This window comes from Mustela putorius, unplaced genomic scaffold (genome assembly GCF_011764305.1).
Source record: "Mustela putorius furo isolate JIRA1106 unplaced genomic scaffold, ASM1176430v1.1 tig00000198_pilon_pilon_pilon, whole genome shotgun sequence".
In the NCBI taxonomy this organism is placed as follows: domain Eukaryota; kingdom Metazoa; phylum Chordata; class Mammalia; order Carnivora; family Mustelidae; genus Mustela; species Mustela putorius.
The window spans coordinates 7,189,777-7,215,884 of record NW_025421311.1 but is presented as its reverse complement, the minus strand read 5'-3'; the positions used below and the strand labels follow the sequence as shown (position 1 = coordinate 7,215,884).

Here is a 26,108-nt window from a genome sequence, read left to right as displayed (position 1 = left end):
TCTACAACTTTTGGGATATTTAATTCATTAATTTATTTTTTACTAATTCTTGTGTAGTTACATAGTTTCTAAGCTTTGCCCATAAGAGTCATTTGGCTTACAAAGCCCTAGACCTGTCAGAAATCAAATTTATGTTCAAGCCCCACTGAGAAAGAGAGACTTCCCCAAATTTTATTAGCTTGAGCTTAACTTCTTGGTTCTAAACACCATATCCATCTATATCAATGCAATACTGTTAATGAGAGAAGCAGCTTATTCTTAAAACCTTAATCTTTATCCTGAAAGAGCAGATCTTCTAAAAGAAGCCATATTCCTTGGTACCCTCTTAGCATGTGTCAGACCTCAGAAATTGTAGGTCCTAGATTTTTATGAACCAGAGAGGCAAAATATTGATGTTCTTTATCTTAGCTAATCCTTCCCTGCAGGTGTTCCAAGGGGATCCAAGGTCTTAGAGGCGTGTTTGTTTCATAAAAATATTCTAATAGGTGGATTTGTAAACCTTTCTGCACAGGGCCAGATAGTAATACTTCAGGCTCAGCAGGCCACACGGTTCCTGGTGCAACTGTCAGCTCTGCTGTTGCAGAATGTAAGCGGTCTTGTACTATACATAAACACGTGACGGTATTGAACTGAGTGAGGGTATGCGTGCCTGTGAAACTTTACTTACAAAAACAAGGCATTGGGTTAGTGGGCCATAGTTTTCCAGTCTCTGTTCTAACTCTTTTAACTGGGGAGGAAATAAGTAAGTCATTTCAAAACCTTCCTTTCTAGAAGAGACTAGATTTGAAGTTTTCCGATTTATTTTCAACATTTAAAATAATTGACACTTTTGTATAATTCTTAATCACAAAATAGCCATTGCCTTGTCTATGTTCTTGAAAATGATATTTATTGAAACAAGTTGATAGAAAATAATGAATATTGGGAATATTTAATTGAAGATTTAACTTTAAAAGCCAAACTTACTTTTTCTTTCTTCCTTTATTGTACAGAAGAAATTTTTATTATGAGAGAAGAAGCAGTGTTATTTTCTTTTTTTTTTTGTTTGCTTGTTTTGATGAATGATACAACCTTGAGTATTGTGTGCTTTATTTTATATATTAATCAAATCAACAAGTTGGAAAGAATGATCCTAAGAAAAGTTTAATAAGTTAGCTTGATGTCCCAGTTTTAGAAGGCAAATTCTAAAATGAATAATCCTAGAATTTAGTTGTGACAACATTCAGTGTTACATACATTGTTCACCCTTATAGCCGAAGAGCCACATAAAATTTTTACATTATTTTATTGGGAATTTAAAATTTAACCATTTTTCTTCCTACCCCTCTCTAAGCCTTGCAGATTTTAACTGCAATTAACTAAATTAATTCTGACCAAGAGCAACAAAATTGAGAGTGGTAAGAAGCGTGTATGTTACAGCTAGCTTTCAAACCTTATGACAGACATACAGATTTTTAGTTTTTTCTCCTCTCTGGAGTATAGAGAAAGGGAGAATCATTTTTTTGTAGGACATTGCACCCTCTTAATAGGTGACGTTCTATTATCTTTTGTCACAAAATGTCCTTGTTTTTAAATAAGAGTTCTCAGAATAATGTTTAAAATTAGTAGTTTTAAGCTTATTTAAGTGCTAGTAATATTTGTGCTAATAATATTTTCCTTTCTTATTCAACTCACTGAAAAAGAGAACAATTGACTTTATGATCTGTACACTGCAAGATCAAAATTGATGTCATTTATCTCCAGGTATTTACTTTGTCTTCATGCCTGAAGAATGGATATATACCAATAACTCAAAAGTTATAGTAATTCATGTGATTCACATCAGAATTCCTCCTCTGAATTAGTATTGTTTTCAGTCTTAATGCTTTGGGTTTACTCATCTGATACTTAAATAAGTAAAACGTTATATGTAAGTTTTAAAGTGTATTGTTTTATAGTTTTGAAACAGATGACAAGTTCTGTAGGTCAAAACTTTGGAGATCATATTTTTTAAAACTAAAGATGACTTCCAGCCTTATGATGTGAGTTAAATTACAAAGTATTTTCATTTCTTCAAGTTTTTAAATTGTGTAGTACTTAAAAATATTTATTAGGCTTTTGCCAAGTTAAAAACAAAGTATATGTTCATTTGCAGGTGTGCTAATTTTAAGATAGATGCTTTGTTAACCATTTTGGCTTCTTCTTTTGATAATGAGAATAATTGGAATTAACCTTTGTTGTGGGGGTGTACATATATTTGACAGAACTAGAAGAACAGACTCGAAAAGCTCTGGAACTGGACCAGGAACGAAAACGAGCAAAGGAAGAAGCAGAAAGACTTGAAAAGGAGCGTCGAGCTGCTGAAGAAGCCAAGTCCGCTATTGCAAAACAAGCTGCCGACCAGATGAAGAATCAGGAACAGCTGGTCAGGAACCTGTCTTGGTTCTATCTCAGAGAGAAAGAAAAATTTAGACAAAAGCATGAAGCAAAGCTTGTAAAACTAAGTATATTAGATCTTCTGGAAAGTAAACCAAAGATACAAGTAACCTAATCACAAAGTGTGGAAATAAACCTAAAAATTTTATTTCTGCATGAAAAAAAGAACCCAAAAAACCTAAAGATAAAACAATGAGATGTCAATAGAGTCTATTGCTAACAAAAGATTTCTGATTCACTTAAACTTTGCATAAGCCATTAGTGTGTTTTACTTTAGATAAATTGACAGTATGTTCTGATACCTTCTTAAAAGATAACTATAGGCCGTAATTTATTGGGTGTTTGTTTGTGTAGTGGACTGCAGATATTGAGTGGGCATGATCTACATTCCAGGTAGATCCTGGAATTAAATATTGGTTCAAACATTTACTTGATATGTGGCCTTGGGTCTTTCTGAGCCCCAGATCCTTCCCTTTGAAAAAAGGAATAAAGGCACCAAATAGGATTGTTGGGGAATCTAATGAGCTTATTTGGCAGCATACTCTTTAAGTTATAAAGCATTATATAAAATGCAGTTTTTTTCTTTTGCGGGGTTTAGCAAGTACTTTATTGATCAAAGTTAAAATGTGCAATTCAGGTGCTGTTTTTTAAGTTCCTGCTACTGAAATGGGAAGAACTCCTTATCCATAAAATAATAAAACTGCTTTCACTGTCTTCTTACTAGTAGATTAGACCTACTATAAATAAGATGCTTATGATCTTAAATACTAACTTTTTAAAAATGAAAGACTAAGAGAATCATAGAAAGTCTAAGCATATACATTAAAGCTTTAAAGACAGAATATTTTTGAAAAAAAATTTTATTATTGGTAATTATGTTCTTTATTTTAGGCAGCAGAACTTGCTGAATTCACTGCCAAGATTGCACTGCTGGAAGAAGCCAAGAAGAAAAAGGAAGAGGAAGCTACTGAGTGGCAACACAAGGTGATCATTTGTTTTCCACTCAGTATCATTTATTAAATATCTATTTTTGTACCCAGCAGTCTGCCGAGTTTGTAGAGGTATATAAGATACTGTCACAATTTAGAGGGAAAAGATACGTGTGTGTATGAATGTGTGTGTATTGTCATAATTACTAATCTGTTGATGCAAGCTAAGAACGGAAGAGGTGATTACTTTCTGTGGGAATGAAGCAGGTGTTGGGGAGACTCTTGTAAGTTTTAAGTGGGATCTTAAATAATAAAGTCAGTTTGGGGGTAGAAAACATTGCGAGTGGTTAGAGACTACAAAGGTCGTCATTCCAGACAGGGAACTGATGGGTATAAGAAGTTTGGAAGTACATGGCAGACTTGAAGGACAACCAGTAAGTAAGCAAAGCTTTAGGGTATAGGTTCAGGAATCTTGAGAAATGTGGCTGGGGAGTTACAGAGGAAATAAAGCTGTGAAAGGCTTTAAATAAATTGCAAGATGATAGGGAGTGTCTGTAGACATTGGGCTTTTAAGATTTTGAAATAGGATTGTAGTATGATCAAGTATGGCTGTATAAAAATAACTTAAAGTAGAGGATGGATTGGTCTAATGGGTAGGATTACCTAAGAATGAAGAGGAGCAGGGATCATTGAGAAACATCTTGTGGTAGACTTAGCAGGGCATGGCAATCAAATAATGGATATGAAGAAGTCGAATTAGAGGGATGCAACGAAGATGATACATATTGAGTTTTTAAAAAAGATTTTATTTATTTGTTAGAATGTGAGCGAAAGAGTGAGCACGAGTCTGGAGGGAGGGCAAAAGAGGAGGGACAAGCAGACTCCCTGCTGCGCAGGGAGCCCAGCACAGGACTCGACCCCAGGACCTTGGGATCTTGACTTGAACCGAAGGCCAATGCTTAACCAACCTAGGAGGCACCTAGGCGACCCATAGTTAAGATTTCTAATGTAAGTTTCTTAGTAGATGAAGCCACTGCTGTCTGAAATAGTACACAAGTGAAAAATCAGAGTTTAATTCAAACTTTAAATGTTAACTCTTCAATGCAACTAAAATAATTTTTAACACCCGAAGGTACATAGTTTTATGACTTTTTTGCAATGAATGTGAATACAGTTTTCTTTGCCTCTTAAATTTTCTTTGTAGCAATTTAAATTTCATAGGGAAATTTTGATAGTGAGAATTATGTATATGTGTATATATGTAACTCTCAAAGCAATAGAACTTGGTTAACCCATTGGACCACTTTTTTTTTTTTTTTTTAAGATTTTATTTATTTATTTGACAGAGAGAAATCACAAGTAAGCAGAGAGGCAGGCAGAGAGAGGAGGAAGCAGGCTCCCCGCGGAGCAGAAAGCCTGATGTGGGGCTCGATCCCAGGACGCTGGGATCATGACCTGAGCCGAAGGCAGAGGCTTTAACCCACTAAGCCACCCAGGCGCCCCTGGACCACTTTCTTTATTAGAATTTCTGAGACACATAAACTTTTTGAGAATTAATACCAGGGAGGCAAATCCTGTGAATTATAGAAATGAGGAAGTGACACGAGAAAAATCACATTCCCAGAAGCCAGGATCACTGTTTTAACACCTTAGTGCAGATCCTTCTAGGATCTTTTCCTGTTTGCATGTATATATACATACACACTTATGTGTTCAGAATGAGGTCATACTGTACATATGCTCCCATTTTAGTCAACTTCTTATCTCACCTGTATTAGACTATATTCATTAAATTTTAAAATTCAGATATAATTGATGTATAACCTATTAATTTCAGGTATATGACTTTGTTGTTTGATACTTGTATATATTGTGAAATGAGTTAACACCCATCACAAGAAAATTTTTTTCTTGTCATGAAAACTTTTAAGATTTACTCTCTTAGCAACTTGCAACTTTCAAATATACAATACAGTATTATTAACTGGAGTCTCCATGCTATTTGTATATTACATCCCCATGACTTACTTATCTTATAGCTGGGAGTCTGTACTTTTCTTTTTTTTTTAATAAGATTTTATTTATTTGAGAGAGAGCAAGCATGATTTAGGGGGTGGGCCAGAGGGAGAGGGAGAAAATCTCTAGCAGACTCCCCATTAAGCACAGAGCCTGATGTGGGGCTTGATGCCAGGACCCAGAGATCATGACTTGAATCAAAGTCAGATGCTTAACTGACTGAGCCACCCCGGCACCCTGGGAGTTGGTATTTTTTAAACACTTCTCCCATTTGCTCACCCTCCCTGCCACCTCTCACTTCTGGTAACCAGGACTTTGTTCTCTGTATCCATGAGCTCTGTTTGATTTTTTTTACGTTTACGTATAATTGAGATCATATGGTATTTGTCTTTGATTTATTTCACTTTGCATAGTGGCCTCAAGTTCCATCAGTTCAGACACAGATAGCTAGATTTTCTTTTTTATGGCAAAATAGTATTTACGTGTGTGTATACAGCACTTTTCTTTACCTATTCATCTGTCAGTGGATCCTTAGGTTGCTTCATATCTTGGCTGTTATAAGTAAGGCTGCAGTGAACATGACGGTATATATCTTTTTGAGTTAGGGTTTTCATGGTGGGGGTAACTACTTAAAAGGGAAATTGTTAGATCATAATGCTATTTCCATTTTTAATTTTTTGAAGAACCTCTGTAGCGTTTGGCATAATGGCTGCACGAATTTACGTACTCAGTAATGGTGCACACAGGTTCCCTTTCCTGCATATGTTCGACAACACTTGCTATTTCTTATCTTTTTGATAATAACCATCTTGAGTGGTGTGAGGTGGTAGCTCATTATGGTTTATATTTGCATTTCTGTGTTGATTAGTGATGTTGAGCACCTCTTCATGTACCTGTTGGCCATCTGTATGTCTTGTATGGAAAAAGCCCCATTCAGATCCCCTTGCCATTTTTTAGTCAGATTGTTTTTTAACTGTTAAATTGTATGAGTTCCTTATAATTTGGGTATATGATTTGTAAATATTTTCTCCCATTCAGCAGGTTGACTTTTCATTTTCTTTTTCATGGTTTCCTTTGCTGTGCAGAAGCTTTTCAGTTTGATGTAGTCCCACTTGCATATTTTTGCTTTTTAACTTTACTTTTGGTGTCAGATCCAACAAATCATTACCAAGACCAATGTCAAGGAGCTTGTTCTGTGTTTTCTTTTAGGAGTCTTATGGTTTTAGGTCATTTGTTCAAATCTGATTATTTAGGGTTGATAATTTTGTATGGTGTAAGATAGTGGTCTGGTGTCATTGCCCCTGTTGCATATTCTTGGCTTCTTCATTATAAATTAATTATGTTTGTGTGGGTTTATTCCTGGGCAGACTGCATTCAAAATTGATCCAGAATCTTTTATAGCTGATTTGCCAGGCCAGGGTCCAAATTAGGACTTTGCATTGTGTGTGCTTGCTTGGAGGACAGGCCATTTTATGATACTGAGTTATTGGAAGGACCTGCAGATTGTCCCTTTTTTTTTTTTTTTTTTTTGTCTAGTTGTTTCCTCATGGTGTTATTCAGCTTGTCCTTGTATCAGTATTTCCTGTAAATTGGAAAACAGACCTTAAAACTTGAAGGATTCAAGTTAAGAAGTTTTTGGCTATGATGCCTCTTAGGTGAGACCACCATATAATTTATCATCCAAATTAGAATGTATTTTAGAGTGAAAGGTGTTATTATTAATAATTATACAATGACAACAGTGTAAAGCCGGACTTTTTTTAGACAGAATAACACAGTATACCATCCAAGCAGTTGGTATGTTGGATACTTCCTATTGCATCATCTCAGAAGAACACTTAGTATCTGGTTAACCTACCATGAGTGATTTTAATTGATCACTGGATTAGAGTAATGGTGGTCTGATTCCTCCATTTACGGTGACTTGCTTCCCCTTGTGGCTAAAATGTGATCTCTTAGACATGGCATTCTTTGGCGTTTTACTAGTACCATTTCTCATCAACCATTTGTATAACAGTTTTTGCAGCATTAATCATTCTTGCCAGTATTAACAATTTTAGTAGGTTTTGCAAAGTTATGTAATTTAATTCTGTCACTTCTCCTTGCTGGCATTCTCTATAAAAACAGAGCTTTCATCAGTAAGGCTTATTTTCATTACCCTGAAATATATTTTCTTTTAGGAAGGAAGGATAACTTGATGCTTTTAATTACCAATTTTCAAAAGGAGGTTGCTGATAAGCTTATTTTTAATGTTCAGGCTTTTGCAGCCCAGGAAGATTTGGAAAAGACCAAAGAAGAACTAAAAACTGTGATGTCTGCCCCCCCTCCACCTCCACCACCACCAGTCGTTCCTCCAACAGAAAACGAGCATGATGAGCATGATGAGAATAATGCTGAGGCTAGTGCTGAGTTATCAAATGATGGAGTGATGAACCATCGGAGTGAAGAGGAACGTGTAACAGAAACTCAAAAAAATGAGCGTGTTAAGAAGCAACTCCAGGTATTTAAAATTTGCAGTTGAATGCACATTAATAATATGGGTAGCATTTCCCCCGTTTATTGAGCTAAACTTATTAAATGGGAACATTTTATTTTTTTTAAGTTTTATATATTTTTTTTATCATGTTCAATTAGCCAACTTATCTCATTATTTTTTGATACAGTGTTCAGCGATTCATTAGTTGCTTATAACACTCAGTGCTCATCACCACACATCCCCTTAATATACCCATCACCCAGTTACCCCATCCCTCTCCCCACTCCCTTCTGTAACCTTCAGTTTGTTTCTCGGAGTCCAGAATCTCTCATGGTTTGTCTCCCTCTCTGATTTCTTCCCATTCAGTTTTCCCTCCCTTCCCCTGTGGCCCTCCGCACTATTTATGTTACTATTTATATTCCTTATGTTCCACATATGAGTGAATCCATATAAGTGACTTCTCTGTTTGACTTACTTCGCTCAGCATAATCCCCTCCAGTTCCATCCATGTTGATGCCAGTGATGGGTATTCATCCTTTCTGATGGCTGAGTAATACTCCATTGTATATATGGACCACATCATCTTTATCCATTCACCTTTTGAGGGGCATCTCGGCTCTTTCCGCGATTTGACTGTTGTGGACATTGCTGCTATGAACACTGGGGTGCGTGTGCCCCCTTTTTTTCATTACATTTTTATCTTTGGGGTAAATACCCAGGAGTGCAATTGCTGCATCATAGGGTAGCTCTATTTTTAACATCTTGGGGACCCTCCACACTGTTTTCCAGAGTAGCTGTTCAAGCTTGCATTCCCACCAACAGTGTAAGAGGGCTCCCCTTTCTCCATTCCCTTGCCAACATTTGTCATTTCCTGTGTTGTTAATTTTAGCCTTTCTGACTGATATAAGGTGGTATCTCATCATGGTTTTGATTTGTATTTCCCTGATGGCCAGTGATGTTGAACATTTTTTTATGTGCTTGTTGCCCATTTGTATGTCTTCTTTGGAGAAATGTCTCTTCATGTCTTCTGTACATTTATCGACCGGTTATTTGTTTTTTGGGTGTTGAGTTTGGGAAGTTATTTACAGAAGAACATTTGGTGTTTTGTTTTGTTTTGTTTTGTTTTAAGCCTTTACCACTAGCTGGCCTTGTGGTTGGTTTGTGAGTGGTTGGCCTGTAGTTACCTTGTTTTATTTTTTCCATTGTAGCAAATGTTTGTTAGCCTTGGGTGATTAACCCTTAACTGGTAAGTTATTCTTTAATTACAGCTTGACTCAACGTTAAAAGGTAGGAAGTATTTTAATGCTGTCTTTTTTTTTTTTTAAGATTTTATTTATTTATTTGAAAGAGAGAGATCACAAGCAGGCAGAGAGAGAGGGGGAACAGTATCCCTGCTGAGCAGAGAGCCCAATGCGGGGCTCGATCCGAGGACTCTGAGATCATGACCTGAGCTGAAAGCAGGGAACCAACCACTGAGCCACCCAGGCACCCCTTAATGCTAATTTTAAAAGACAAATAAATTTAGTTTTTAACCAGTGAAGTTTGCATTAAAAACATATAATAGACTACCTGTATGACATTACATAATCTGAATTATTTGTTCACATTTTATAATGGCAAAAGATCAGTGTATTAAAAGCACATAATTAAACCAAAATAGGAAATTTTAACTTTATTAGACCTTTTTTCCATATAAGTTCTCTAATTTTTTAATTGGTGAAATCTTTAAATAGTAATAAAAAGTGATCGGAGAGTTTTAATAAAGACTTTGGAGAAAGTTTCTCTGACGGCATAGATTTCAGATCTTAAAATAGCATTCTGTAATATTTCCATTGAACTCTTTTTTTGTAAGTTATTTCAAGTATTGTATGAGAAAGTTAAGGAAATGTAGAATAGTACACAAAGTCATCATGGTTGATGAGTGGAGAAATGAAATGCAAGGAGGGTACTCTTCCCTCACCTCTACCTGTGCTATGACAAAACAGTTTTGTGACAAGGGGAATTTGACTATGGGAAAATGTAAGATTTGTGATTTGTGTATTTTTGTCTTTAAAACTTTTTCATAATCTTTCTAAAACCTACCAAAAAAAATAAGTAATTTTTTTCTTTCTTACCTATAGGCACTAAGTTCAGAATTGGCCCAAGCCAGGGATGAAACCAAGAAAACACAAAATGATGTTCTTCACGCTGAGAATGTTAAAGCCGGCCGCGATAAGTACAAGACTCTGCGGCAGATTCGACAAGGCAACACCAAGCAGCGGATTGATGAGTTTGAAGCCATGTGAGAGCTGTTATTTTGCATACGTGTTCTTCATAAGCTGAACCACCAACAGAGAAAAGCAGGCCTTTGCAGATGTGATGGAACGCATCCCACCTTGCCAAAGCACTTACACCAATTGACTGTGGTGGCTAAAGACATACTTGAGGGGAGCTCTTCAGCATTAAGGCAGTGTAATGTCATGCTTGATTTTCTTTTCCTTTTGGCCCAGGGAGTGGAGGACAGCGTTCCATCGCCTCCTGTCACATTTTCAGTTTCCATTGTTTTTTTTTTTCTGTTGGAGATTAACACTAAGGATCATGTCTGACAAATGTGTATGCGTGATTTCAGCACTTTGTACAGTTCAAAGGATGATGGTGACTTTATGAGTGGTTAGCTGGAGCGCCCTGTTTTCTTTTGCCCCTTCCATATTTTGCCTATGTGTATTTCCACATTCTGTCTCACTCATATTTCCCCAGCGTGCCCTTCTCCTTGCTGTGCTGATAGCCATCATTCTGCCATCATACAGGTCATCGGCATGGCTAAAATGAAGGTAGGCAACAGGGTAGACAGTCTTTGATAATTGTGTAGAAGACAGCTATGAATCATGAAAAGGATTAGAATGTTTAATAGTGTAGGATGCAGCTGGTGGTTAATGTTTTAAGTCCCAGCTATATTATTGGATATTTGATATTTGCCTACTTAATTACAGTCATCTTCGACAGCCGAATTGATTGGGGTTTCATCTCCTTTTGTCTTTTGGTTTTCTTTGCTTACTGTTCACAAAGGTGTAGACAGCAGGTAGTAGTTCCCTGGGAGAATTTATTGATGAAACACTACCTGCAAATAGTTAATTATCTCTGAAAGATAAAGAAGTCTATTAGAGAAACAGGTGTTTAATTAAAAAAAAATCATTTGTTGGTAACTTATTGTAATCATAAAAAAACAAAAACAAAAACAAAAATCAACCCTGGACCTTTCTGGAAGGGCAGCACATGAAAACATCAGTTCCAAGGAGGGGACAGTAATACTACCTCACTCCTACACCTGTGGTGATTCTTTGTTCCAACCCAGTGGAGTGTGTAAGCTCTGTGTTCTAAAATACATACCAGTACTTTCAATCATGCAAGGAGTATTTCTGAGATTTCCTTCAGAATATCTTAGAGTGCTAAATTTTTAACTGCCTTTGTTGAGCTTAATTGCAGGACCAGCTCTCTTGGAGGGATATTGTATGTCCAAGGAAGAGAGAGAGAGAGAGGGAGAGAGTATGTGTGTGTGTGTGTGTGTGTGTGTGTGTGTGTGTGTGTGTGTGAGAGAGAGATTTGCCCTTGTAGCATATGAATGTCTGTACCTTCATTTCTTGATATAATTGTTACATAATCATTTCAGCAGATTTGGTTTCTAAATCATTGTGCTTATTTTTTTCATTCTCTAGCTAAAAATACATAAATTTGGTTTGTTAATCCTACTTTAGAAATTATAATTTTAGGTTATATTGAGTTCAGTTATGTCTTAAGAAATCTTTCCAGTTGAAAGATGTTCTAATATTTACATGTTCTGGTATTTTCTTTATTGTAAAACATCTAGACTTGGAGATAAGGAAAGCCTTGTTTTCTCTGTGTGGTTCAGCTACTTTTCATTTGGTATTATGCACTCAAATTTACATTTATCTATTAAAATTGCCATTTTGTTAAGCATTTTTCATGCACAGTAGATTCAAGTTGTGTCTGAAAATATCTCTTGTGCTTTTTTGATTTTGCTAACTATAAAAGGATTAATCTGGGCAGACATGAAAAGGAAAGGCTTCGCTTAATATATTTTTTTTGGACTTTGTAGGACAAAAGATAACTGGTTAATAACCTTGAAGTGACTGTTGTATGGTAGTTGTGCACATGCTTCAAAACACTGCAGAAGAAAATATTTCTCCTTGCAGCACATTAGAGGAATAGACGGTGAACTCTGCTCTTCATGCTTTAAAGCATAAGTGTTCACTGTTCCAAAGCATCAAGGCCATTGCCATAATAAGTGGAAACTTGGACTTCCATTGGATTTTTATTAATTTTCTACATTTTGAATTGTGTGCACTACCATTGCTACATCAGTTTGATATCAGTGTTGGAAAACTACCAGTTATATTTGCTGTTTATAATCTATTTGTAGATTAGGATTAAAATGGATTTAATCCATTTTTAAAGCTGTGTGAATTTTTCTAAACAGGAACAACTATTTGCAATATGGTTTCATAGTGATTAAACCAGTTATAACTCTTATTAGCAGTTGAGAGCACATGTTCATATAGCAATGTAAAATATATTAATGAGTATTTGGTAAATTCCAACAGACTTTTACCATTAGCATAATTTTGTGTTGTACAATTAAGTTACAATTACATCTATAATTTTGGATAACATTCATTGGTTAACAATAAAGTGACAAAAGCTCATGGCTTCAAGGTCCACTGTTGTTATTTAACATGGATTTTTTTTATATTTCTCAAAATTAGATTCTCTATAAGACCCATGAATCATCACATCTTAAAAGTGAGAAATGGATAGGGAAAAATTGCAAAATCCTCACAGATTTATCTTCCGCCAAATTATACCTCTTTTGGTATGGAAGTAATAGTGATTATTAATTTTGTGAAAAATTAAATTGTTAACTCTCTTGATAACAGAAATCATTTAGGATTTCCAGTCATTGCTTTAATTGTATATTGTTTATAGTTTATTTTTCCTAAAGAAGATATAGTTTCATTGTCATTGATTAATCTTGCTATTAAAATACAAATGTTCTTTAAAGAACTATATACCAAGTGCATTTATTTAAATACATATTTGTATTTTTAAGTGACATTACAGCACAGTTACCATAAATCTAGAAGGTTATTGTCTTTAAAAGCTTCTTCCTGATTTTTAACATAAAGATTATTCTTCTTAAGTCATAAATCTGTTCTAAAAGGAAAAGCTGAGTGTCTGCTCAGTTTATAGTAAACTGAACTGTTAACTGTCACTTGATTATTTTTTTCTCAAAGTCAGGTAGTGATTTCTTTATTCCAGTCTTTTCAGAAAAGAAAGGGGAATTTTATAGGATTGCTTTATATCTACAGTTTTTCTTTAAGAACTACAATTACCACTTACAAAGTTGTCTTAGACTATATTAGAATTCTCATTCCTAGTGATTATTAGAGAAGAATTTCAGTATTAGTGTTAGGATTAAAAATAAAAAATGTCCCTAGTTTCTGTCTCAATTTTTATTACTTTGTTGATTAGTGACATTTGTAGAAATGAAAGTGAAAATTTTTTAGATTCAGAAACATCCCATTCTATGTATGCATGAGAAAAACAATAGGTTTTTTTTTTTTTTTTTTTTTAATCTAAAGCTGTAAACTGTTAAGCTTTAAGTTTTAAGTTTAAGGAATTCTAGCCTTTATCATTAATTTGCTGAACTGATTAATAAACCAAAATTTAGATATCCTTAAGAAGGATAAGGGAATCTTTTTAATAGGGAGCTAGCTATACTCGTAGATCCCCCCTTTTTTTTTTTTTTGGACCCCTTCCTCTTTTAAGTTGTTTTTTTTTTTTTAAGATTTTATTTATTTATTTGAGAGAAAGACAGAACTGAGTGAGGAGAAGGTCAGAGAGAGAAGCAGACTCCCTGTGGAGCTGGGAGCCCGATGCGGGACTCGATCCCGAGACTTTGGGATCATGACCTGAGCCAAAGGCAGTCGTCCACCCAACTGAGCCACCCAGGCGTTTTAAGTTTTTTAGATGAGCAGAACTCAAGCATTTTCTTTTTCTGCACTTCATTTTTGTAATTAGAAGATAATCTATCAAATACACTATTGTGGTTTCTTATGTAAAAGGGCAACATTCTAGTACATTTGAAAAGTTCAGTGGATTCTGCAGATGTTCCCATAACTTCATAAAATGTCAAGGCAATCCTCACATTCAACACTGGTGGTGAGGAGACCTTGGTTCATATAGTATTTCACATATTAAAGTATTTCCCATATTCCACATATTAAAGCTTATCACATTCTCATCCTTGACTTTTCTTCTTTTAAGAAAAAATCTTAATTCCCATTTTTTCCTACTGGACCTACCTCTTAATACATCCATCTTTCAAGATTTTAAGAGCTGCCATTTTCCTTCCAGAAAGATCCTGACTCCTTGCTTTGTTGCCTCCGTATTTTGACTTCCCTTAAACTCTGTGATACAAGAGTTACCTGATTTCAGATTACATATATTGCTTTAGGAGTTGGAGTAGCCATCATTTAACGACAGAATTTTAAGGTAAAAAGTTATGACTGAGATAATTACCCAATGGCACATCTTTTAAATTCAGGTTTATGTTTGGCTCTGGAGTTTTCCAGATTCTAATTTAAAGACCTTAATTTAGCTGTTATATTTTTATATGCTATACTCTACATATGGCAGCAAGATTAGAATCATGGTGATTCTGTTTTGGACTGTCTTACAATGTGAAAGTTTCAATTCTAATTTCTCTTACCTCTTAGATCATTTGCATTAATCTGATAAAATACTAGATTTCTCTTAAGATGGCAGCATCACTTTGTTGATTCGTGGTGTTTGTATGCCCAGATTCCTCCGTGCTTATATGAAGTCAGTTGCTTCCATCCATGTAATTTATTATTTTTATTACTTGGTTTCAGTTGTTCACTTTTATTTAATGATCATTTTAAAAAATTAAGATTCACTTTGATATTTATGCATGTCATTTAGTTTACTCCTAAAAGTAGTTATACTGGTTTTCAGTACTGTTGACTGAATCTAAAGAGCTAATGTCTGTCTTCCTACTGGTAATACGGCATCAGAATCTCTGAAATTTAGGTGATGGTCCTTGGAAAAATTCCTTTTGATAAAATGTGGATTCATTATGTGGAATTCTTTGTTGTGTTACAGCATATGCTATGATAACCCTTTTAATTTTTTTTTTCAAGTTAAAATGTCTTAACTTATGTGTTAGACCTAGAAATGCACGTGTATTTTAGACTTAGAAGGCAATACCTCCTCCCTCCCTTTCTTTTGGTTTAAACTGAAAAGTCTCTGTAATTCAAGTCTAGCACTGGAATCCTGTACTATGACTCCATTTATGTCATTGTTTACTTTAAAATTTTAGCTGTTTTGGATAAAAGATACAGTTGTATGATGAAAGAAACTATAGCATAAAGAAGGTCAGTAGAAGAAATTAATGAATAAGGGTGAGAATAAGAATGAGAGTCTAGTTTTTCAAGTTTGCTTATTCCCGGATGAATTACTTAATTTTTATTGCATCAGTTGAATTTTAAACACTGTATTTAAAGCTTTTTTTTTTTTAATTTGAGAGAGAGAGACCACAAGTAGATGGAGAGGCAGGCAGAGAGAGAGAGAGGAAAGCAGGCTCCCTGCTGAGCAGAGTCCGACGCAGGGCTCAATCCCAGGACCCTGAGATCATGACCCGAGCCGAAGGCAGCCGCTCAACCCACTGAGCCACCCAGGCGCCCTAAACACTGTATTTAAAGATATCTTTTAAAAAGTGCCTAATTGCAAAAGTTTTTCTATCTTTGTAGTAAAACTCGTTTTGTATCCTACTGACACACCAGTCAAGCATAGTAATTCTTAATATTTGTGTTAAATGTTAGAAGTTTCATGGAGTCAGTTTTCACTTGAATCTTCATTTTTTTAGTTGTTAAAATATATAAAACATAAAATTTACTATTTTAGTTGTTTTCAAGTATGTACTGTTCAGTGACATTAACTACATTCATGTTGTACAGCTGTCGCCAGCTGTTCATCTCCAGAACTTTCTCATCATGCCAAATAGAATCTGTACCAAACACTCATTCCATCCCTCCATCTTCCCAGACCCTGGTTACTGCCACTTTCATACTTTCTGTCCTCTGAAAGTGACTGCTTTAGTTACTCACGTTTGTCCTTTTGTGTCTGACGTCCTTCACTTAGCATAATGTTTTCAAGGTTAATCCATGTTATATGTATCAGAATTTCACTCTTTCCAAAGGCTGGTTAATATCCCAGTGTATGTGTGTGTGTGTGTGTGTGTATGTATATACATATATATATATACATATTATATATGTGTATATATATATATATATATGCGCCATGTTTTTAAAAAAATCTGTCAGTGGACATTTAGATTGTGTCCACATTTGACTTATGAACAGTGCTGCTGTGTACATTGGTACACAAATATCTGTTCTAGCCCCTGTTTTCAGTTCTTTGGGGTACATATTCAGAAGTAGAATTGCTGAATCATGATCATCTTATATTTAATTTTTTGAGGAATTGCCATGTTATCTGTGCAGCCACTGCTCCATTTTACAGTCCCATCAGCAAATGCATAAGGGTTCAGTTTCTCCACATCCTCACCAACAACTGTTATTTTTTGGTTTTTTTGTTTTGTTTTGGAGAATGGCCATCCTAATAGGTGAAGTGGTATCTCATTGCAGTTTTGATCATTTCCCTTTGATGCAATTCTCTGATACTGAACATCTTTTCATGTGCTTATTCACCAGATATACCAGATATATACTTTCTTTGTGGAAGCATTTATTCATGTTTTGTCTACTTTAAAATTGAGGGGTTTTTTTGGTTTTATGTATTCTGGATTTTAATCCCTTGTCAGATAATATGAGTTGTAAATAATTCCTTGCTAGATAGAGGAGTTGCAAGTATTCTCTTCCATTCTTTGGGTTGTCTTTTCACATTTTTGATAGTGTTTTCTTTGTTGCACAAAAGCATGTAATTTTAATGAAGTCAACATATATTTTCTTTTGTTGTGCATGTTTTTTAAGGAGAAAAACATCTTTTGACTAAAGTGTTCCTGAAAAGATGTAAAGTAGAGGATGGTTTTGTACAGTGGTTCGAGTCTATAAAGAGTAGGCTGTCTTGACAGGTAGGAAATGTGATTTCACTGTGCACAGACAGCAGGATGGTGAGGTCAGGGTGGGCTAGGCCAGGAGTTTATGGAGCCTTGACTCCTGTGCTGAGGTGGTTTAGTTTGATTTGAAGACATCTGGTGCTTTTTGGGAACACAGTTACTAAGGGAACAATAACTAAACTTTGCTCCAGAGGAGAATTCGTGCTGCTGAGTAAGATATAATACTAGAGAGTGTGGATATGTAAGGAAAGCTTAGTAAAGAACTTCATATCCAGTAATTAGCCTGAAGAAAGGCTGTGGTCATGGTAAAGAATTGTATTACTGCCGTCTGAGAATTTAAAGGAAATATCTAGATGTAATTTATTCTCATATTTGCTATGTGTAATTAATATTTTTTCTTCTGCTTATTTTCCACATGATCTCTTTGAGGACAGTTGAAACCTCTGTTTTCATTCTTTTATCTGTGACCTTTTGGAGAGTTTCTTCAGTGGCACAAAAAGAATAAATTGAAAGACGTTCAAGAACAAATCGATTGGATTCTGAGTGCTAATACCAGGTCTTACACTCTCCCAGTTTTGTTTTGTTTTGTTTTTTAAGGTTTACTTATTATTTTACAGAGACAATGCAGTGGTTGGGGGTGCAGAGGGAAAGGGAGAGTCTTAAACAGACTCTGTGCTGGGCTTAATCTCATAATCCTGTGATCACCACCTGAACCAAAACCAAGAGTCAGACGCTTAACTTACTGGGCCACCCAGGTGCCCCTGTACTCCAGTTTTTATTAGCAGTTACAGAGTTCTGAAGTTGATGGTCTGTTTCAGCATATTTCTCTGGAATCTGATTCAGACACTTTGATGTAATGCCTGACCAAGGTTAATATCCATGTATTTTGAATCACTAATACTTGTTATAAACAAGAAACATAAGAAAACTCTTAATGCAGGTGCACCTGGGTAATTCAGACAGTTAATCGTCTGCCTTTGGCTCAGGTCATGATCTCAAGAGTCCTGGGATCGAACCTAATGGATCGAGCCCTACATTGGGCTCCCTGCTCAGCGGAGAGACTGCTTCTCCCTCTGCTTCTCCTCTGGCTCATTCTCTATCTCTCTGTCTTACTCTCTCTCAAATAAATAAAGTCTTAAAAAAAAAACTATTAACGCAGAGTGCATTTACAGCAATCGTGGCGTCAGTGTCGTTTCTGCTTCCCATTGGTCCTGATGATGTAGTGACTGGAAGAAAGAGGATTTTTTTAAATAGGTTTTAAGGACCCTCCCCCATCTCATGTGCGCTTTCTTTCTCTCTCATTCTCTCTCAAATAAATAAAATGTTAAAAAAAACTAGGAAAGCAGGTATTAAATTACAAGTGTTTTTAGGAAAATTTTTTCATTGGCTTCCAGTGTTAGCTTATCATGTGTTGAAGTTGCCGAATTCTAAGAGTACTCTGCACTTTAGGTGCTGTTTAGCTACTGTGGCTAAAGCCTTATTTTAAAATGTTAAATCACTAGAATTTTTAAAAAATAAGTGATCTCTGAAACATGGAACAAGTCAATAGCTAGACTAGAATAGCACTCAAAAAAGCCTTCTTTCTCCATCCACTGATCTCCAGCTCTTCCCAGAGGTCACTGTTGTTTCCACCCGTGCCTCCTGTTGGAGGTAACCTGTATCCAAGCGTGTGTGTCGTACGGACTTACTGTGGCTCATGTTCACCCAAGCCTTCTGGACGCATGGTTGTGCACTTCTCACTGCACAGTGTGTTTTGGAAATCATCACCTATTGTCCAAAACTCCTGTAGCATTTCATTGTACAGCTGCTGCATCACTGCTGGGAAACGTTCTTGTTTTTACCAACCCTTTGCTGTGGTAAACAATACTGTCACGTATTCTTGCACAAGTACTGCTTGTGTTTTATTCCAAGAAATTGTGTTACAGTCTAGGGCATGAGGTAAGTCGACAATATCTCTTGTGTATTTTAGGTATTCCAAAATTATGAGATTATGTTTTATTTAAATGTGGGTGTACTTTTGACATTTAACAAATTTAAATAGTAATATGTGCTTATGGAAGCACCTTTAATAGGAAAATAGACATTTCTCCTCTCCCTTAATTGAATTTCTGTGTATTAGGTTTACTTCAAAGGTAGGTGACCCAGCTATAATGGTTTTAACATTTCACTTTTGGGGCCCAAGTGAGAAAGATCTGCCAATAACTAAAACTTCTCTGACTTCTTCAAATTCTGTAGTCAGAAAATGTTACTTAAAAAACAGTCAGTAGGGTAGGGTTTTCTAAATGTATATTGGTGGCTTTTTGGTTCTTGATTTCCTTTGATTGCCACCATATCCTCAGGGGTTTGAGTCTGCTTTTGCCTATTTCTGTTAAAACAGCAACAACAAGCTCAGGTCCTCGTAAAACACTTAGTGATCTAAGGTACTTTACCAGGACACCAAACAATAATAGAAAAAGTATTACAGGCAATTTGATTCTGTGAGGGTTTCTTTTTTTTTTCCAGTTTTAATAACGTAGGTCAACTTAGTGGTTTTTTGAACCTGTTCAAAAACACTTCTAAGCTACAGTGTTTGTGCGTCTTCTCTTAATTCAGTGTGCTAATGTGGTCTTTCTGAAGTTAAGAAAATGTACTTTGATATCAGAACTTTCTTTTTAGATCCAAAATTGCTCTTGTGCCTTTAAACTTTGACCTAGTTCTTAAATGATTTTCTTGGGCCACAAGCCTAGATGTTCAAAAGTGCTAATGATATTTCATGTTAATGAGATAGAAGAAACCTTGACCTTCATGGCTTGTGGTCTCCCTTTCTTCCCCTTTTTCCAGGAGACTCACAGTGAATTCTAGGCTGATTTTTCGGGAAGGCCCGGAAGTCCATAGTAGTCACCATTTTCCATGGCTCTTCCTGCTACACTCTGCTTGCTCCTGTCTCTGTCCTTTTCCCAGTCAGTGGAGGGCAAGTCCATTCTTTCAGTGAATCAGGCCCAAACCTTGACCGTATCTATTACTCTTCTTTTTTTTTCATACCTGCATCCAACCCAACCACAAACCTGTTGGCCCAATCTTCAAAGTGCGTAATGTGTCCAGAATATGACCATTTTGTGCATCCTCCCCAGCTGGCCCCCGATTCCTACTCCAGGGTTGCGTGGGTTGTTGCTAGAGCCTTCTGATGGGTTTTCTTGATTCCTATCTTGCTAGTCTACAGTTTCTTTTTAAGACAGCAGCCTTAAAAGGTAAGTCAGATCCTACCACTTCTGCTCAAAATTCTCGGGGCTTTCCATCTCAGAGTAAAAGCCGTAATCTCAGTGGCATCCAGAGCCCGAGATCCGGTCCCTTGTTGCTTTTGGACCTCATTGATTTCCTCTCCTCATAAATGGAAGTCTACTGGCTGCCTTCTTAATCTTTAAACTACCTCAGGGCTCTTACTACCTTAGCTTGATATGCCTTTTCCCCCCTAGATATTTATTTAACTTACTTCCATGTGATCTCCAGGATTTTGCTTAAATGTCCCCTCACTGTGGCCTTCCCTTACCACTTTATTTAAAATTGCACCTTTCTCAGTATTTCTACACATGTCTTTCTGTTATCTTTCTCTATAGCACTTACCATCTAGCGTACTATATGTTTATGTTTGTATGTGGATCTTGCTCAGCTTATATGGGGTTACATCTGATAAGCCTATTGTAAGTTGAAAATACCCGGAGTGGAAAATGCATTTAATACACTTAACTTGCCCAACATCCTAGCTTCCCCGGGCTGACCTCAGATAGGCTCAGAACTCTTACAGGAGCCTGCAGTCGGGCAAAATCGTGTACCACAAAGCCTACGTGGTACTCCAGTGTTGACTCATGTAATTGGATGGAGGCTATACGAGGCAGAGACAGAATAGTTGGGTACAGAACGGTCGTCAGTGTATGGGTTGGTGACCTTGGGGATGGTGTGGCTGACCGGGTGGTGTGGTGTTGCGCACCGCTAGCCTACAGAACTCACATTTTGAAGTCCGGTTTCTGCTGAATGTGTAGCATTTTCACATCACTGAAATGTCTGCAGCATTTATTGCCAGCCTTCTCCCCCAGAACTTGAGCTCCCCGAAGACAGGCATGTGGTGCAGCCCTCCGGCCTCCGGGCCCAGAGCCAGGACTGGCACAGGCCGTGCTCGGTGTTGCTGCCGAGTGAACAGGGCACAGTGTGGGCGCTCTGGAGGAAAGGCCCTCATCCTGCCGGAGGGCTCTGGGCGAGAGACGATCCCTGAGCCAAGTTGTTAAGAATCGGGTGATTCCTAATCAGGGGGACAAAGACAGGAAGACTCTCTGGACAGCAGGAACTCCCTACACAAATACACGAAGGCACAACAGGAGTGATTGTGGTGGGATTGTTTGTTTATGGTCGAGAAGCATGAAGTTCGAGATTCGGAAAGTGGTGTCGGGCAACCTAGAAAATCATGAGGAGAAGCAGTTACGTCTGTGCCCCTGACGTTTCTTTTTGGAAAGCTGCAGTTTGGAATGCGGATGGAATGTCCAGTGAAATCTGCCAAGGTAGAATGTAAGGAGAGAGACCGCCTTTCGTACAGAACCTGGATGAGAGTAAGGCATTCGAGCACGGCCGAAGCAGGAAGAGGGGGGATGGCCCCCCGGAGAGCGCCACACAGCCCCTCCATGACAGCGATGCAGGTGGCTGCTGGCGTCCTAGGAAAAAACATCTGTCGCAGCATTTCAAGTGGACACTGGTTTTCCAACAGGAAGGTAATTGAGAAGAGGACTTGCCCTGCAATTAGAAGTGTTTTCTTTTTTCACTTACCAGTACAGTGTCTTCTGGAACTTATTCTCACAAACTTCTGCATATGCAGGAAAATGCTCTTCCTGGCAGCGTCCTCCGTCACCTCCAGACATCTGACGCGGACACTGATGAGGACCCCACCCGGCACCCCTGCTCAAGTCCATGAGATGATGTCTGGCAAATGAACGTCTGTCTCCAGGTCTACCTTCCGTGTAGCACCTGAATGACTGAACCTACATTAAATGTTTGTGTTAATACTTGAAGAAGCTTGCGGATTCACAGATCCTTTCAAAAATTCATAGTCTAGAGAAGGAAACAGAGGAGTTAAGAAACAGTGTGACAAAGAGACAAGTAAACAAGAGAACACGTACAAACATCTGGGCAGCAGCCAGCCTGCTGGAGACATCTGCAAACCTACGGACGCTGTGGAGATCGCCAGCAGTTACCTCCGGAACAAGCACCCTTCCCCAACCCCATCCCACTTCCTTTTAAGGCTGAAGGAACATCTCAGTGGATGTCGGGTGGTGGTCTCAATGCTCTCTGCACAGGAAGGTCCCACCTTCCACGTCATTTCTAATGCTAGAGCTAGGGGTGTTAGCTGTGGGCAGAGACTGAAGTCCGGGACCAAAGCCAGCTCTAGAACCCAATAGGGGGCACTGCTGAGTAGTGGTAGGACTGCCCTGGGGTGTGGATTAGAAAAGTCCACTTCGAACTTGGGCTAATTCTAGAGACCTCAGGATTTTGTGTATGTTCTGGAGCTGCTAAGGAACTTTTGGTGGGAGGAGTCCTTGCATTTATTCACCCAGATATTTTAGTACCTACTCCCCTCGAGGCACAGTGTACATATCGGTCATTGAGAATGTAAGAGTCAGTAAGACCAGATCATTATCCTAACAGACTTACTTTCTACAGAAATACAGGAAACACAGGCTGAGTAATTAAAAGTTTGTGAAATAGTCTGAGTTGTGAAATTGCCAGTATCCAACCATCTTTGACCTATAAAAGCAGCAGATTTGTATCAACACTATGAAAAAAAAAACAGTGACTGTGTTGGGGAAAATATGAGGATAACTGGGGTTAGGAAAGAATGAAAAAGCCTCTGCAGAAGGCGGTATGTAAGTTGCCCCCTGAAAGAAGAGCAGGTTGCCTTCTCCCTTTTATTTACATGGGGCGGGGGCGAGTGCCAGCACCGGAGGGGTCAGAGCAGTGCCCTGGGCCTGGTGGGGCTGGTGTGTCACCAGAAATCTGCTCTAAGGAGCCCCGCTGCGTCTCAGATGCAGGAAGCCCACTGTTGCTGTACCTTCTGGTTTTCCAAGATAAGCCAGAAAACAGTTTTTTTTTAAAAAGAACATTCAAAGAGTGATGCTTGAGATAATTAAGTTGAAATATAATTTTTTTTAAAGATTTTATTTATTTATTTGACAGAAATCACAAGTAGGCGGAGAGGCAGGCAGTGAGAGAGAGAAAAGAGGAAGCAGGCTCCCTGCTGAGCAGAGAGCCCAATGCGGGGCTCGATCCCAGAACTCTGGGATCATGACCTGAGCCGAAGGCAGAGGCTTTAACCCGCTGAGCCACCCAGGCGCCCCTGAAATATAATTTTCATGTGAAATTTTCTACATTTTACATGTCCGCTGTATCAAAAATTTCAGAAAAAAAATTTTTTTAAGATTTGATTTTATTGGAGAGAGCTAGAGCAAGGACTAGCTGGGAGCAGAGGGAGAAGCAAACTCCCTACTGAGCAGGGAGCCCGATGTGGGGCTCAATCCCAGGACGCTGGGATCATGACCTGAGCGAAGGCAGGCGCTTAACCCACTGAGCCACCCAAGTGCCCCTAGAAAATGTTTTGTAAACCAGACAGTGTATCTGTTTGCCAAAAGCGGCCCCCTGGACACCAATTTCCAATCCTTGTTTTAAAGCATTCCAGATAGAGGGAACAGCCTGTGTGAAGATAAGAGGCAAGAAAGGGCTTGACTTGTTGGAGGGCAGTCTAGGTCCAGAGCTCAGTGAGCCCAGAGGAAAGTGATGTATGAGATGAAGCTGGAGAGGAGCCAGGGCACAAGTGCAGGTGTAAATTCAGGGTGCACACAACTCAACCAGCACATACCCTGGGGCCACACAGGCACAGCTGTTTGGAGGAAAGGAGACTTTCCCTCATGCACACAAAGATGTCCTAAATGTCCCAGGTGTCCTTGAAGGTAGGTGCGTGACTCCATTGCACAGTCGAGTCAGCTGCCTAAATGGAACCGCAGTGCCATGGTCTGCATTTGTGTTTGGTTTTCTTTGGAGGTCCCAATCCTTATAACTACAAAACACCAAGAGAGGGAGGTTTATGTGACACTGCCCCTTGGTGGATATTCTTGTCTGCATGGCTCAAAGAGGATGTGTCCATTAATTTAAAAGCCAAAGAAGAGTGCTTTAAATGTGAAGTTGAATACAGAGAAACAGTGACCTGAAGATCAAACCCCACAAAGTTGAAGACCAGACTTATTTATTCAGCTGTTCCATGTGGTCTTCTAACAGCAAACTGCCAAGAGTTTGGTGCTCCCATTTTCAAGATAAGTTGAATATCACTTAAAGCTGAACTACATGTTTTACTCTTGTGGGGGTGAGAAAGCATCCTTTTCTTTGTATTGAGTGTTAAAGCCTTGGAAATTAAAAGAAGGATCTGTCTGTACTCAAGGGACCTCAGACATTTAGATACAAGTGGATCAGAGAAGTGAAGATGAATGTGGACAGAATAGGCTTCAGCCACGCGCTGGGCATTGAATAAAAGTTTCAGGATCCCGGTGAGCAGGTCCTGAGTGATAAGAGCTGAACTCAGCCTGGAAGACATTCAAGAGGTTGGAGATCAGAGGGAAGAAGGCTCTTGCCCGGAGAGTCGTCGGAGGAAGAGGGGAAGGCGGCTGCGGTGGAAAGCCCAAGAAATGCAAACCATGAGCAGCATTCAGGACAGGCAAAGACAGGCAAACTTCGCCACCTGAGTGAAGGTCTGCCAGCGGGGGTTGCTAAAGTAGCTTTCAGAACAGGTAGGGCATGAGAGAGTGTTTCATTAAAATTTACCAGTCACTTCTTTGTCACTTACTAGAATATTCAAAGAGAGGAAGTAGCATCATTAGTAACAATTTCCAGATGCTCAATGTGGGTTATTTTTTTTTTTAAGATTTTATTTATTTATTTGACAGAGAGAGATGACAAGCAGGCAGAGAGGCAGGCAGAGAGAGAGGAGGAAGCAGGCTCCCTGCTGAGCAGAGAGCCCGATGCAGGGCTCCATCCCAGGATCATGATCTGAGCCGAAGGCAGTGGCTTAACCCACTGAGCCACCCAGGTGCCCCTCAATGTGTTATTTGATATACTTTATAGATAAAAGTGGATCTGATTTAAATTTCCTTAGGATTCTTTGAGCTGCTAGATCTTTGCCTGCAGAATTAAAAATGAAAATTGCATTTTTAAAAGAAATCACTGTGATTGCCTATATTTTGTTTTCAGATTGGTAGATTCTAGTTATCAAATAAAAGTAGAAATTGGCAAACTCTGTCTGTACAGGTCCAGAAACTAACCAGTCTTGACTTTACATGCCAACTAGTTCTTTTCTTTTCTTTTCTTTTTTTTTTAAGATTTTATTCATTTGTCAGGGGGAGAGAGAGAAAGAGCACAAGGAGGGGGAGGGGCAGGCAGAGGGGAAGGGAGAAGCAGACTCCCCACTGAGCAAGGAGACCCATGAGGGACTTGATCCCAGGACCCTGAGATCATGACCTGAGCTGAAGACAGATGCTTAGCCATGTGAGCCACCCAGCCAAATAGTTTCTATCAGTGACACATCTATGCTGTTGTGAGAAAGTGCTGTATATAGGCATGTGTAAATGAATGAGCAAGGCTGCCTTTGGAAAAAACTATGTATGGCATGCCTAGGTGGTTTAGTCTATTGAGCTTAAAACTTGATTTCCTTGAGGTCATGACCACAGGGTCCTGAGATCGAGCTCCTGTGGGTCTCTGTGCTCAGCGTGGGGTCTGCTTGTCCCTCTCCCTCCCCATCTGCTCCTCCCCCTGCATGCATGCACGCTCTCCCTCTCTCCCTCAAATAATTAAAAAATCTTTTTAAGAAAGAACTTTATGTATGGACACTGTAATCTGAATTTCATTTAATTTGTATGTATTGTGAAATATTCTTCTTTTGATTTAAAAAATGTGTGTTAAAATCATGGTTTCTTCCAAAATGGGGGTGGGGGAGGGTTGAATTTGGTCCATGAGCCGTGGTTTGATGACCCCTGAAATGAAAGGATTTGAGAATCAGTCATGTTCTCCAAAGGCCCGTGGTACGGTTTTCCTGGCTGTCTAGAATTTTGTT

At 38.2% G+C, this 26,108-nt stretch overlaps 1 protein-coding gene across 2 annotated transcripts in view; it reads left to right on the top strand.

The window, feature by feature from the left end:
- The window catches only part of RDX (radixin), an 85,096-nt gene that overhangs the window by 51,277 nt on the left and 7,711 nt on the right, over window positions 1-26,108 (top strand). Inside the window, exons 12-15 of one of the 2 annotated variants that reach the window (XM_045077544.1) lie at window positions 2,244-2,404; window positions 3,307-3,399; window positions 7,618-7,860; window positions 9,957-10,117. In XM_045077544.1, coding sequence (XP_044933479.1) covers window positions 2,244-2,404; window positions 3,307-3,399; window positions 7,618-7,860; window positions 9,957-10,117 — 658 coding nt within the window. Of the gene's footprint in view, window positions 1-2,243; window positions 2,405-3,306; window positions 3,400-7,617; window positions 7,861-9,956; window positions 12,537-26,108 lie in introns of those variants that run through there. The other variant, XM_045077543.1, reaches the window with a different exon arrangement.